Below are 11,849 nucleotides of genomic sequence, written 5' to 3' on the forward strand. Positions count from 1 at the left end.
ACAGGCTGAAGATTTCCAAGCCAACAATTCCACACCAAAGCATACACTGAGCTTCAACAGTGCCAATGAGTTAAGCAATCACAGCTAAATGCTCTGTCTGTCCAAAAGGCTGGAAGCATTTTTGTCTGGAGAGAAGAAACCCATCATCTCCGCCCTGGTTATGGACTGCTTTGGGTCACAGCCAGTCAGAAACTGTTGCTGCCACCCAGTGGGCTTAGGGCGGCTGGCAAAGGGAAACTCACTCAAGACAGCACATGGAAGAGGCAGGTTTCTATTTATAATGGAGGATTCCTCCAGGAGGAGCTGTACAGGATGAAGCAGCAGTAGCCTATCGTGATGCACTGGACTGAATTGCAAAATCATCTTTTCCAAGAGCAGGGCGTAAGATCTTTGCCTCAGAAATGGTATCACTGGCCCACTTCAGGAAGAAAGAACCTGAAACAGTAACATTTAGGCAGGGTGACAGCACTAAATGGCTTTCCTCCAGCAAAAAGCATTAGTATTACCTTCCCAGAATTCCTGCAGAGACGCACAGCCATTTACCTCACAAGCCGATTAACCAAAGTCATCACAGGAACCATTGCTTCCACTTTCAGTATCTGAGTCATAAAAAAAAGCACTGCCACAATTTTACAGCTGCACATATAGAGCAGGATTTCTGTTGTTAGAATGCTCCCTCAAACAGCACTTCCTTCATAGCTCATCCAAGCTACATCTCCAACCAGACCAGAAGGCAACGTACAGCAGCCTATAAAACACCTCCATGCTGAGCAGAAATTTGGCAGCTTGAGATCAGGACACCTCGAAATTAAGTTTTAACACAAAATTCCAAACACTCCAAAAATAAACTTTTCAACCCTGCTGTTTAATGCACTGGGTATAATAACATTTATTATTAAAAAGATGAACAGTAACATCTGTAGTCAGTTGCCAGACCAGTCAGGGCTGGACCCAAATTCTCAGCTTACCTTATGGATAAGATGAATGCAAAGCTGCAATGGCTTCAGAAAACTCAGTGCATGTCTCCTTTCATTAACATAAAACACACACACACACACCTGGGCTGCCAGCTTTAATCCCTTTATAAAAGGAAAATGGAAATAAATGCACTTGCAGAGCAGCACCTGGATTGACTGTTTTAAGCTCTGCTCCAGGACTTGCATGGTATCCTATGGCATTTATCTGTGCTGCCAGAAGTGGCTGCTGCACATGTTGGGAAACCATCACACACTTTGGCAGAATGAGCAGAGCAGCAGCATTTACATAAGGAAGAGATTTACTGCTATGATAAGGCTGGATTCCAAAGCCAGGTCACACACAAGTGGAAACACGTCAGGAAACAGTCTTTGAAAACAGAGACTAAAGAGAAAAAACATGGATCTACGTACACATAACACCCTAAAATAAAAGCCTGAGACTGAATGTATGGAAACAGTGCCACATGTTAGGTGTAGGTTAAAAAACAAAACACTAAGAGTTTCTCAAAAGAATCGCATCTCCAACCAGAACTCCAGTTCCATAATTGAGAGCAACGCACTTCAACGAGTTTATTTGAAATAAAGAGAAAGCACAGCATTGCTCAGAAACGAGGCAATACTTTCCTACCAGTGAAATTCATCTCAGATCACTCCTGCCCGTTCAGCTTAACACTACCTGTTTTTTGCAGCTCAGAAACAAGAAAACTAACAGCAGCTGAACCAACCTCACATCAGCATCTGTATAAATAATCTGGCAACACTCTATGGAGTGACCAATAAAGGAGAAGGAAGGGAGAATTCTAGTAAACCTGAAATGATGACCCATTGCAGGGATGCCATTTTGAGAAAGAATTTCTTTTCAAGGAGAACTGAAGTTATTGGAACATTCGTATTATTCACCATCAGCCCTGACCCTCTCCATCCAAGCACAAAGTGAGGGAGGCAGGAGCAGTTTGTGAAGCTCAGCAGTTTGTGGGTGTGATGCTGGACAAAGTCCCAGAGGGACCATTTCTTTTGGTAATGCATGAAGTTTATCACATGTTGGTGCTCATTCTGGACTGGCTGTTAGCTGGAGTGAGTTCCCCTTGGCTACCTTCTCTTGGAGGAGACTGCAACAAAAAGACCAAAACACATCCTAGTTAGTGATACCCCTCATGTGCTTCCAAACAGACCAAAGGAAACACAGGTGATGACAAGCAGGAGAAGAGCATGCCCCCAGATACACAGTGACAGATTTGCAAAAGCTCTGTGTTTACAATTCCTACAGTTCAAGTTCACAGTTCCTATACAAGTCAAACTAGCTTTAAACCACTCTTTGTTTCCCACATACAAGGTGCTGCTGGCTGCTGAATTTGAATCTTATCTGGCACTTGGTTATCACAGAGATGAATGTACTACAGAACTTAATACATTCTGTGTCCTATCCTCCCTATTGGCATTCTTTGCATCCTGGAAGGAATACTGCAAACAATTCATGCATTATTTTATTTCCTCTACTAAAAAAGTTGCTTCAAGTTTCTTTGGTTTTTGGTAAGATAAAAGGTATGTGTATCATGAATTGGGCAGAACGAATTGGAATCAAACACATCAACTTCAAAGGACATTCTGAATTGTACCAGTAGTTCAGTGTACTGGCTAGAAATTCTCGTTTCTTCTTCCCATTTCACATTTGATATCATCATGATTTGTCCACCATTTGTGACAACAGCTAATCCACTCCCCTGCTGATGTATGAACCTCAACAGTTTCTGAGGAAAATACTCCTACTGACTGTACCACTGCCCTGAATCCAAGCACCACAGCCATACCTTGACGTGGATCTGGTTGCGCAGCACTGCAGCTCGCAGGATCATGGCTTTGGCACGGCGCTGGAACTCTTTGCCCATGAGTAAAGACTTCTCAAAAGTTGTGCTGCGTTGGTCTACATCTCGAGCATAAAGAATCTGCAACCAAGATAGACACTGCATGCAGGAGCTACAACAGGGCTCCAGAGCAGAAAGCCCTTCCTGCACTGTGGAATAAAGCTGGTGTGTCACGGAGAGCAGCCCTCCTGAAAACACCACTCACAGCAGATGAATGCAATTTCAAAGTATCCAAGGAACAGAGAATTTTTCAATCTTAGGACAGCTGTTCAATCCACGACCTGTGGCTCAGATGCACTCACCTTACTGTGTGAGTCGATTCGGGCATTGATCAGTCCCTCCAAAATCAGCTGAGTAAGTTCATCTTCCAGAGCAGCCACTGTGGTATTAAAAGCAGTCGCCATCTTGTGCATATCTGCTGACACGTAGGGGCTGAAGTACTAGGAATAAGAAAATATTCAGTGACCAGGGGGATTCCCCACCCTCTGCAACACCACGGAAAAAACAAGGACACAGAGGTGGCCCATTCACTGCTTATCCACCCCTCAGGATTGCAGCAACGATTACCTGAATCAGGGCACGATTTCGAATTTGAGTATAAAGTGTCCTGACATGAGGTGCAAGGTACATATCCAGCAGCAGGTTGTCCTGTGCAAAAACACACATCAGAAGCTCAGGAACAGTGTAGAAAAAAATACATTATTCTTATGTTCTTAAAAATATAAATATACTTCACTCTAAAGGATATTAATATTCACTACAACAAGGCAAAAAAACCCTAAAAAACAAGAGCAAAACTAAGAATGAATGAGAGAATTTGCAATCTATCAAAGAACTCAACATATGTTTAAAAAATTGCATAATTTCTCTTCACCATCTGCTCCTAAACTGCTCTCCGTTTCCATTTACCACACCAGGAGGTAGAAGACACCACAGAAAAGATGCACAGGAAACACTGTTACTCTTTCTCACAAAAGACATGGGGAAGGAAACTGTTGGAGTCTGCTCTTGCACCTCTCCCCTGCAACTCACCTTCATCTCATCCAGCATCTTCAGGCATGAAGCATATTTAGACTCATAGAACTTGAAGATGATGTCACGAACCTGTGGCTCCAGCTCCAAAAACAATTTGAAGGAACTAGAGATAAACATGGCAGTGATCAGATCTTGAAACCCACCACTTCCCACCCCACAGCCTCGTCACTCCAAAGTGCAAGATCACAAATTCCAACTATCATCTGGACATTCCAAGAACTGACTCCCTAACAGACCAGAGAGCTCCTGTGGTAAAAGCAGCCAGAATTTTACCAAACCAAGTAGCAGAAATCAAGAACTCAGCATTGAGTTATACAGCCAGAAAACAGAGGCCACGTCTGTGCGTGCACAGCACTGTGTGCTGGCCAGCTTTGTGATCCCTTGCAAAGCACAGCCTTACACTGAACACAGCACACCCAATGCAAACTCAGTGCACAACAGCCTTGGGAAGACGATCCATCTCAAGTGTGAGAGACCTTCAGAATGCACACTGCTTCTCAGTGCTCTCCCAGTTCTCCATCCCATCCCTGGCACCTCATCCTACGACTCAGCCAATAAAACAGTCAGGGTAACAACCCTTTTTCCACATCACCTTAAAATTATTGCTTCCATACCCTTAGTTGTAATGAATTCAGCAGCACAGTCATTCAATCTATGACACACAAATATCTATTTTTCCAAAGCCTGTAATTCTATTAACCTCACATCTGTCACAGTTAGAATACATTTTAAGTTGTATTAACTATTAAGCTGTATTAATATGATTAGCATAGAAGTCATATCAAGGTAAACAGCTGCCTCTTACAGGACTCCATCACTCTGATCTGGGCCACTAATGGTGATAGAAAGCAGGGCAATGCAGATGTTGGATTTGACTCAGGTTGGAAGTTTCTGTCAGAGTTCCAGCTATGATTAAGCAGGGAAACTTCAGCTAGCACTAAAACCAAATCACGGTTCAGTTACTGTCTCTCCAATCCAAGAGCTATTAGTCTTTCCAGAATCCATACTCAAATAAAGTGCCATACCTACAAAGGATGTCCTGACAAAGCATCACCTACCTGCTGGAGATAACATTCCGCTGCAGCTCCTGACGATCAAAGGTGGCGAGGGCACAGAGACCACCATACACAGCTACATTGCTAGGAGACAACAGCTGGAGAGAGAGATTGAGGGAGCACGCTCTGAATGGCAACACTGACTGACTACTGAAATGGCAGAAGGTTGGAATTAAGTCTTCTCTAAGCCTTTCCTTTGCCCCATAATGAGATCGTTTGTCAAATGCAGTGGAAGCACAGCATGCTCTCAGGTATTCACCAGAAGCTGAGCTGGGACTGTCCACTGCTAAGAGCAGAAGTCAACTCCAGCAGCCAGACTTCTGACCAGGTATGAGGTACACAAATTCCACAGACTACAGTACCTGCATGACCTAAAGCAGGCCATTCAGAGCACTCAAGGCCAGAGTTATTTGTTCAGTTGTGGTTTTTTGGAGCTTTTGGTTTGCTTGGCTTTTTTTGGTTAAGAGATGGTTCACAGTACCACCAAACCATACAGGAGTGCTGTGAGGATAACTACAGCACCTGAATTTTACAAACTACCATTTAGAAGAATTACATTCCCTCCAAGCCCATGCAGCTCCTCACCTCAGGGAAATCACAGTGATCAAATGATGCCAACAAGAAGCACTTTGCTGCCTGTTTGTATTTCCGTGCAGCTAGTTCAGCCAAGCCTGGAAATCAGGAAAAAATAATTCTCTGTTCATGATAGAATGCAAGTTAGGAAAAAAAGTGTGAAATCTCTCATTGTAAAAACTGTAAAAGGGAGAACCTGCACCCCAGAGCTGGTAATGCCTTCTCTACTGAAGTGAAGCATGATTCTCAGACAGTAACCAGCATCCTTTAAAATACATAAATGAGAGTTCCATCTCATTAAGCTTTATTCAATTTTGCATTTCTGGTGAGAAAATGAAGTTTTTTGGATATGAGAGAACAAAATAAATCAAGCATATTCCGTTGTTAAAGATTCCTATGGGCAAAAAAGAAGAAAAGCAGGCATAAAACAAAACAGAAGAAGCTGAAGGACTCGCTCACCTGCTGCACATTTCAGCTTAGTGAGAATTGCTTGTGTCTGGCTGTCTCTTTCTCCTCTTTGCTACAGGATGAGAAAAAGCAGCAGTGAACAAGCAGCTTGAAAACCATTTTGGTTATATCCTTGAGATATTTCACCCTAGTAACTGACTTGCAAATCTCAACTGCAAGATAACTTCACCTATCAATCTCAGGAAACATGGAACAAACTGAGGACAACAAGTCTCCCTGCTTTTGCCATGAGCAAGATTTCCTTCATGCATATCATGGGAGATAATTAACAATGAATCTCTAAAGGAATGGTATAGGAGCCAGGGAGTGACTGGATTAGAGGAAGAATAGACTGTAAGATGAAGGAAGTCTGAGAGGGAACAATTTGTAAAAGGGGGAATTGAATAAACTATTTTACAAACTTTGGAGACAGAAAACAAAGAGAAAATTCATGTAAATTAAAAAGCAGGACCTTACTTCTGCAATTTCTGGCGTGGACTCAGCCTTGCTTACGTAGCTCAGAACATGAGACCAGTTTTGGAGGTAGACACTGACCTGCAGAGAGCCAGGAACAGCATAGAATAGTCATGAATAAATGGTGTTTATCAACAAGTAACATACTTGTGGATATGAAAGGTGCAGGTGGGCTCCATAGCAGATGTCAGGACTCCACATACCACTCCCTGCAGGCCTTCCTACCTTGATGACATTGAGACACATGTTGATCACATGCTTAGCACTGGTGCAGTAATCCCGGGCTCGTGAGTAACACTTGAGAGCGTTGCTGAGGTCCCCGCAGTCAAGGTAATGATCACCTAAGTCATCGTGGCCTCTCCTGGAGCACAGGAATTAAAATAGCAATGAACTGGTGCTTAGAAAGAGCAGGGGAAAAAGGGAAGCTGAGTTTGTTCTGAACAACTCAGCACACTGACCGAAGGCACCAATGCAGCTGACATTCCGCGTTAGGTGCCTGGAGGAGCAAAATGCTCTTCCTTGCTCCAGCAGAGCCTTCTGCATCTCACCTGATACTCTCTTTGATGGAGTTCCCTTTGTAATTTTTCAGATCTGTGTCAAGTTTCTCCAGTTTAAGAAGAGCTTTTTTGCGTGTAGCTTCAACCCAAGCTGTGTCAAGAGGAGGAGGTTCAATTCCACTATCAGGGACAGCATCGGGTGTATTCTGCAGCTCTCTGAAAGAGTTTGATCTGATTAACACCCTGCAAACTTTTCTGTACAAATATCTGAAAAGTACCTGCCACTGTATCCCTGAAAACAGTACCACCACATGCACCAAAGAGAGCAAAGGGAAAACAAAGGCAGTAGGGAATGAAAGAAAGAAACAGAAAGAAAGAGAGAAGCAAATATTTAGATGAGGTTTTAATTCATTAATACAAGAGCATCTGTGGTTTTAGACTGAGAAAGGGGAAGTTTAGGTTAGATATTAGGAGGAAGTTTTCACCCAGAGGGTGGTGAGGCACTGAACAGGCTGCCCAAGGAGGCTGTGATGCCCCATCCCTGCAGGCATCCAAGGCCAGGCTGGATGTGGCTCTGGGCAGCCTGGGCTGCTGGTTGGTGACCTGCACACAGCAGGGGATGGAGCTGGATGAGCACAGTGCTCCTTTTCAACCCAGGCCATTCCATGATTCTATGATCTAGAATAACCTTCAATTCCATGATTTGCCTAGAGAGTGCTCATTAATACCTGAAGCAGTTGCAAGGATTAAACTTCTCTCCATATCTACCTGTAGCTCCTTAAAACACTACAAATGAACTCTTCAGAATGAGACAAGATGTCTAAGGAACATTTTGGCATTACACATGTGAAGTTCTCCACAATTAAACACCTGTCTTCAGTGGAAAAGCTCTACAGGTCTGCCGTGCTCTCAGTACCTGGTGGCCTCAGACAGCTTCCTGTGGATTTCTTCATACACATCAACATTGAAAGTTCTCTGGACAAATGACAGAGCCATCTTCAGGGCTTCCACCCGCAGCTGTGGGCAGTGGTCAGCAATAAACTGCAGCCTCTCAATCCGCATCAGACCGCTGTAACTGGATGCATATTGCTCCAAGTCCTGCAGACAGAGCTCAGGCTTAGAAGGCAAAGATGGCAACACCAAATTAAGACACTACAACATGACCCACACAGGATTCCCTGCAGTCTTGGCTCCTACACGGAGACTCAGAGATAGAAGAAGTCAGGTAACGTTATTCCATTTCTCCTTTCTTCAAGTGTAAGTCAACTGTAATGTACTGCAAATCCAGGGGAAATTAATGTTTATTTTTTTCTGTAGTGCTACTGCTAATTAAAGCTGCTCAGTCAATAACCTGTTAATAATTTTGTCAAGATGTCATCATTTGAACTGAATTTCCCTAAATCAGACACAGTTCTTCCTTAAAAAAAATAAAATAAAAAAATCACTTCCAAAAGACAATTTCTTTTGCTTTTAAAACATCTCCTTTGAGTTCTTTTGCTCTTAAAACATCTCCTTTGAGAACTATAAGGACCTCTTACTCCTGAGGAAGGATCTGAGGTTTAAATACTGAACACGTAACAGTTGTTAAGCCCAGCCCAGAGCTCAGGTTGCCTTCCACACTTAATTTACATCCCATGTCATCTCCATTTAGGCACCCCCATGTTCCCGATGTGCTATTGATGTTAGGGTACCATTTTCTAACATGATTCTTGCTTGATCCAGTGCCAAGACCCATCTTGCTCTGAGACTGAAACTGGACTGCATAAGCAGCAAATCTGGCTTTAGAATTCCTGCTTTATCAGACGAAGAATCCAAGCACACAAAGGCAGGAGCATTCTTTCTTCCACACATTCATGTGTGATGCTGCCCAGCACTGCTGTAACCATGCAGTCATTTCACTTCACTCCTCAGTTATTTGAGCATCAGAAGGGATTTATGGTTTTTCACATCACACAGTTATGGTGAAAATAAAACCACTACATTTTGTGGAATGCTTAGATGTTGCAGCAGTAAGAAAAGCAAGAAGGCTGCAACACAACCACTCCATCTCTTTAGCTTCAGAACTGAACCGAAAGGCCAGAAATCAAGCAAGATGCCAGGCCACACATTGACCAAAATCAAAAGAAGAAGAGATGTCTGTGCAGTAAAGAGTGAATGATCACACGAAAGAAATCACAGAAGGGCTCATCGCTATTCTTACCCCATCATGCATAAAGAAAATGCATTCATCTCTAAATAACCATTCGACAAGAAGCAAAATGAAGTTTCTCAGAAAACTGAAAGGAAGAAGCTACATCAGAAATGCAGTCCTTCAGCCCACAGCCAGCACGTACCAGAGTGGGGTTTTCCACCACATAGTTGATATCAGGTGCGTTTTGTTGGTCTTCTTGAGGATCCACATCGATCTGCATGGGCTCCACTGCACCCTAGAACAGCAAAACATGGTCAGACCTGGTTGTCTCCTGCTCAAACGTAATAAGCTGTGATTGGATGTATTAAGGGCTTGGTGAAATACAAACCAAATTTTAGCAATGGAAAGAAGGAAAAAAACAAAACAAACCCAACAGCCTGAGTTCTTAGAAAGGTTTAGGGCTTTTCTCTGCCGACACTATTGCTCAGAATGAAGTTTTTCTAAATAAGCCACACTAATGCTCACCACTGACACGGCATTTGACTTGGTTTGGTAGATCATCAAACAACAAGCTGAAGAAATCAATAAATCTGATTCTACAAAGCACCTCAGGGATGCACGCTAAATTCCACATTACACTGCATTTCTCTGCCTTGTGCAAGAGCAGGTATTAACACTCAGCTCATGAAGCTCCAAAACAGTAAAGAAGGGTACCCACAACAACTCACCAGACCCTCTGAAAGCTGCTTTAATGCTTAGAAGTAAAACTTCGAGGTGGGGGAGGAAGAGAAGACAACTGTTACACATTACAAAGTCTAAGGAAACATGAAGAACACAATGGAGGCACTGGAAAAATGAATCTGCACTGTGGAAACCTGCCATCTCTTGAACTATCCTGCTGCTGTTGTCAGAGCGCAGAAGAGCAGCACAGCTCAGAGACTGGTAAGCAGCAAACATGCACATATCTCAGCACTGATGGAAAACCTCCCAAACCCCTGAAGCAAAAATAAATGAAGTTTAGGTGAGTTGGTTTCCTGGTTTGCTATTTTCTCCTTGAAGGGAAGTGAGGGGGAGCCCAAAGGAAAGTCTGATTGTTCAGATCAGCAACTCAGAAAAAACAGTGCATAAAGCCTTTAAGTCACTGTACTGAGACCATCATTTTCTTTTTATTTGCATCCATCTTTTCTTCTTATATCATAACAGTCAAGCTGTTTTTTTTTATACTGCCTGGCATAGCAAAAACCTGCCCCCAGCACCTTAGGGATCACTATTATGAAAACTACCAATAATTGCAGCTGGAGAAAAAAGATTTATACAGAATCACAGAATGGCCTGGGTCGGAAGGGATCTCAAAGATCACGAAGCTTCAATCCCCATCGCAGGCAGGGTCACCAACCTCCACATTTCATAGCAGCCCAGGCTGCCCATCCAACCTGGCCCTGACACCTCCAAGGACAGGGCATCCACAGCCTCTCTGGGCAGCTGTTCCAGCACCTCACTGCTCTCACAGTAAAGAACCTCACTGAGCTGCCAGGTCACCACTCTGCCTTCCTTCCTAAACTCCCAGGCAGAGACAAACCACAAATAGGTGCAAGTCCCACTCAGATACACAAACTCAGACGCTTTCAAGCCAATCCTTCACTTTGAAACGAAGAGACAAGGCTTATTTAAGAAATCCGAACAACTTAAATAATAAAAAAAAAAGATGTTCTCTCGCCACGATTCTGAGCCCACGAGAGCGCCGTAACCTCGTAACGCAACGAACGGACCGCAGCCTCCCGCAGCACCTGGGCGGAAGGCGCTACCGAAGTACGGAGCTGCCCCGGTGCCCGTTAAGGGATGGAAGCTGGGCGACTCGCGGTGCAGACACAGAAGGGCGCCGAGTCCCTTCGGCTTCACCCGCGTCCCGCTGCGCCCTCCGCTCCGCTCCGCTCCTCTCCGCCCGCCGTTCTACGGCACTTCTGTCCGCCCGGCCCCGCCTGCGACGCCACAAACCGCCGAGGGCCGCTCGGTTGGAACCGCTCCACGCGACGCGGGCGGATCTCGGCGAAACGACGGGTGACCGCAGCGCACCGACCGCGAGAGCGGAGCCGCCCGGGAACGCGACGGAACCACGACGCTGGGCCGAGGGGAAAGGCCGCGGACGCCGCACGGAGGCCGCGGAGAGACGAGACCGGGCCGGGCCGCCGAACGCTGTGCAGAAACGACACCGAACGAGGCCGCGACGGAACGGCGATACCGGAAGCGGCGGGAAAGGGCGCCTCGTACCTGCAGGTTAAAGACCTGGACGGGCAGCGGCATCCTTCCCTCGCGACCGCCACTTCCGGCCGACCGCCCCGCCCCCACATCGAGCCCGGTCTTCGCTTCCGGGTCGCGCGGCGCGGCCAGACCGCATCCGACAGGTGAAGCCCTTAAAGGGGCCGCGGCCCGCCGCTCCTTCCCGCTGGCACCGGGCGGCGGTGCGGACGGGCCGGGGCCTCGCGGGGCTCCCGCCGCCCGCGGGGACCGGCCGCGCTCGCCAGACGTCTCCGTCCGGCCCGGCCTAGCGCCGGGGCAGCTTCTCGCCCTAGCGGCTCGGCCCGGAGCGCCCGGGCGCTGCCCTCCGTGGGCTTCGCCGCGTCCCGGTGGAGGCCGTCCGGTGGAGGCCGCGGGGGAAACCGGCCGCGGGGGAAACCGGCCGCGGGACTCCCGGGGGCCATGAGGCGGGCGGGCGGCGGCGGGGCCGCAACATGAGCGGCTCCTGCCTGGGGCTCCGCAGAGCCTGCTTCCTGCTGTCCGTCACCGCCGCCGCCGTCCTT

At 46.1% G+C, this 11,849-nt stretch overlaps 2 protein-coding genes across 2 annotated transcripts in view; one reads left to right on the plus strand and one right to left on the minus strand.

Annotated features, from left to right (window-relative positions):
• Nucleotides 1–1,522: 1,522 nt before the first annotated feature.
• GPS1 (G protein pathway suppressor 1) lies at nucleotides 1,523–11,397 on the minus strand. The gene is made up of 14 exons (XM_042833255.1): nucleotides 11,320–11,397; nucleotides 9,254–9,346; nucleotides 7,837–8,018; nucleotides 6,972–7,136; nucleotides 6,649–6,784; nucleotides 6,427–6,504; nucleotides 5,962–6,022; nucleotides 5,515–5,600; nucleotides 4,933–5,027; nucleotides 3,872–3,977; nucleotides 3,407–3,487; nucleotides 3,142–3,279; nucleotides 2,786–2,920; nucleotides 1,523–2,086 (listed from the first exon to the last, which is right to left on the minus strand). Exons 1-14 carry the CDS (start codon nucleotides 11,350–11,352, stop codon nucleotides 2,012–2,014), a joined length of 1,464 nt encoding a protein of 487 aa, XP_042689189.1. The 5' UTR covers nucleotides 11,353–11,397; the 3' UTR covers nucleotides 1,523–2,011.
• Nucleotides 11,398–11,780: 383 nt separating this feature from the next.
• The window catches only part of RFNG (RFNG O-fucosylpeptide 3-beta-N-acetylglucosaminyltransferase), an 8,067-nt gene continuing 7,998 nt past the window's right edge, over nucleotides 11,781–11,849 (plus strand). The window contains exon 1 of the mRNA XM_042833212.1: nucleotides 11,781–11,824. Coding sequence (XP_042689146.1) covers nucleotides 11,781–11,824 — 44 coding nt within the window. The remainder of the gene's footprint in view (nucleotides 11,825–11,849) is intronic.

This window comes from Centrocercus urophasianus, unplaced genomic scaffold, assembly GCF_019232065.1.
Source record: "Centrocercus urophasianus isolate 14NV4802_14NV808 unplaced genomic scaffold, USGS_Curo_1.0 seq_41, whole genome shotgun sequence".
Classification (NCBI taxonomy): Eukaryota; Metazoa; Chordata; class Aves; order Galliformes; family Phasianidae; genus Centrocercus; species Centrocercus urophasianus.

Excerpts from the sequence above, each read along its gene's own strand:
- GPS1 (XM_042833255.1), bottom strand. The coding sequence starts at position 11,352 with ATGCCGCTGCCCGTCCAGGTCTTTAACCTGCAG. Across the intron at positions 2,921-3,141 it reads GAATCGACTCACACAGTAAG|ATTCTTTATGCTCGAGATGT; the intron begins GTGAGTGCATCT and ends TCTTGGTTGCAG. Across the intron at positions 2,087-2,785 it reads GCAACCAGATCCACGTCAAG|TCTCCTCCAAGAGAAGGTAG; the intron begins GTATGGCTGTGG and ends TTTTTGTTGCAG.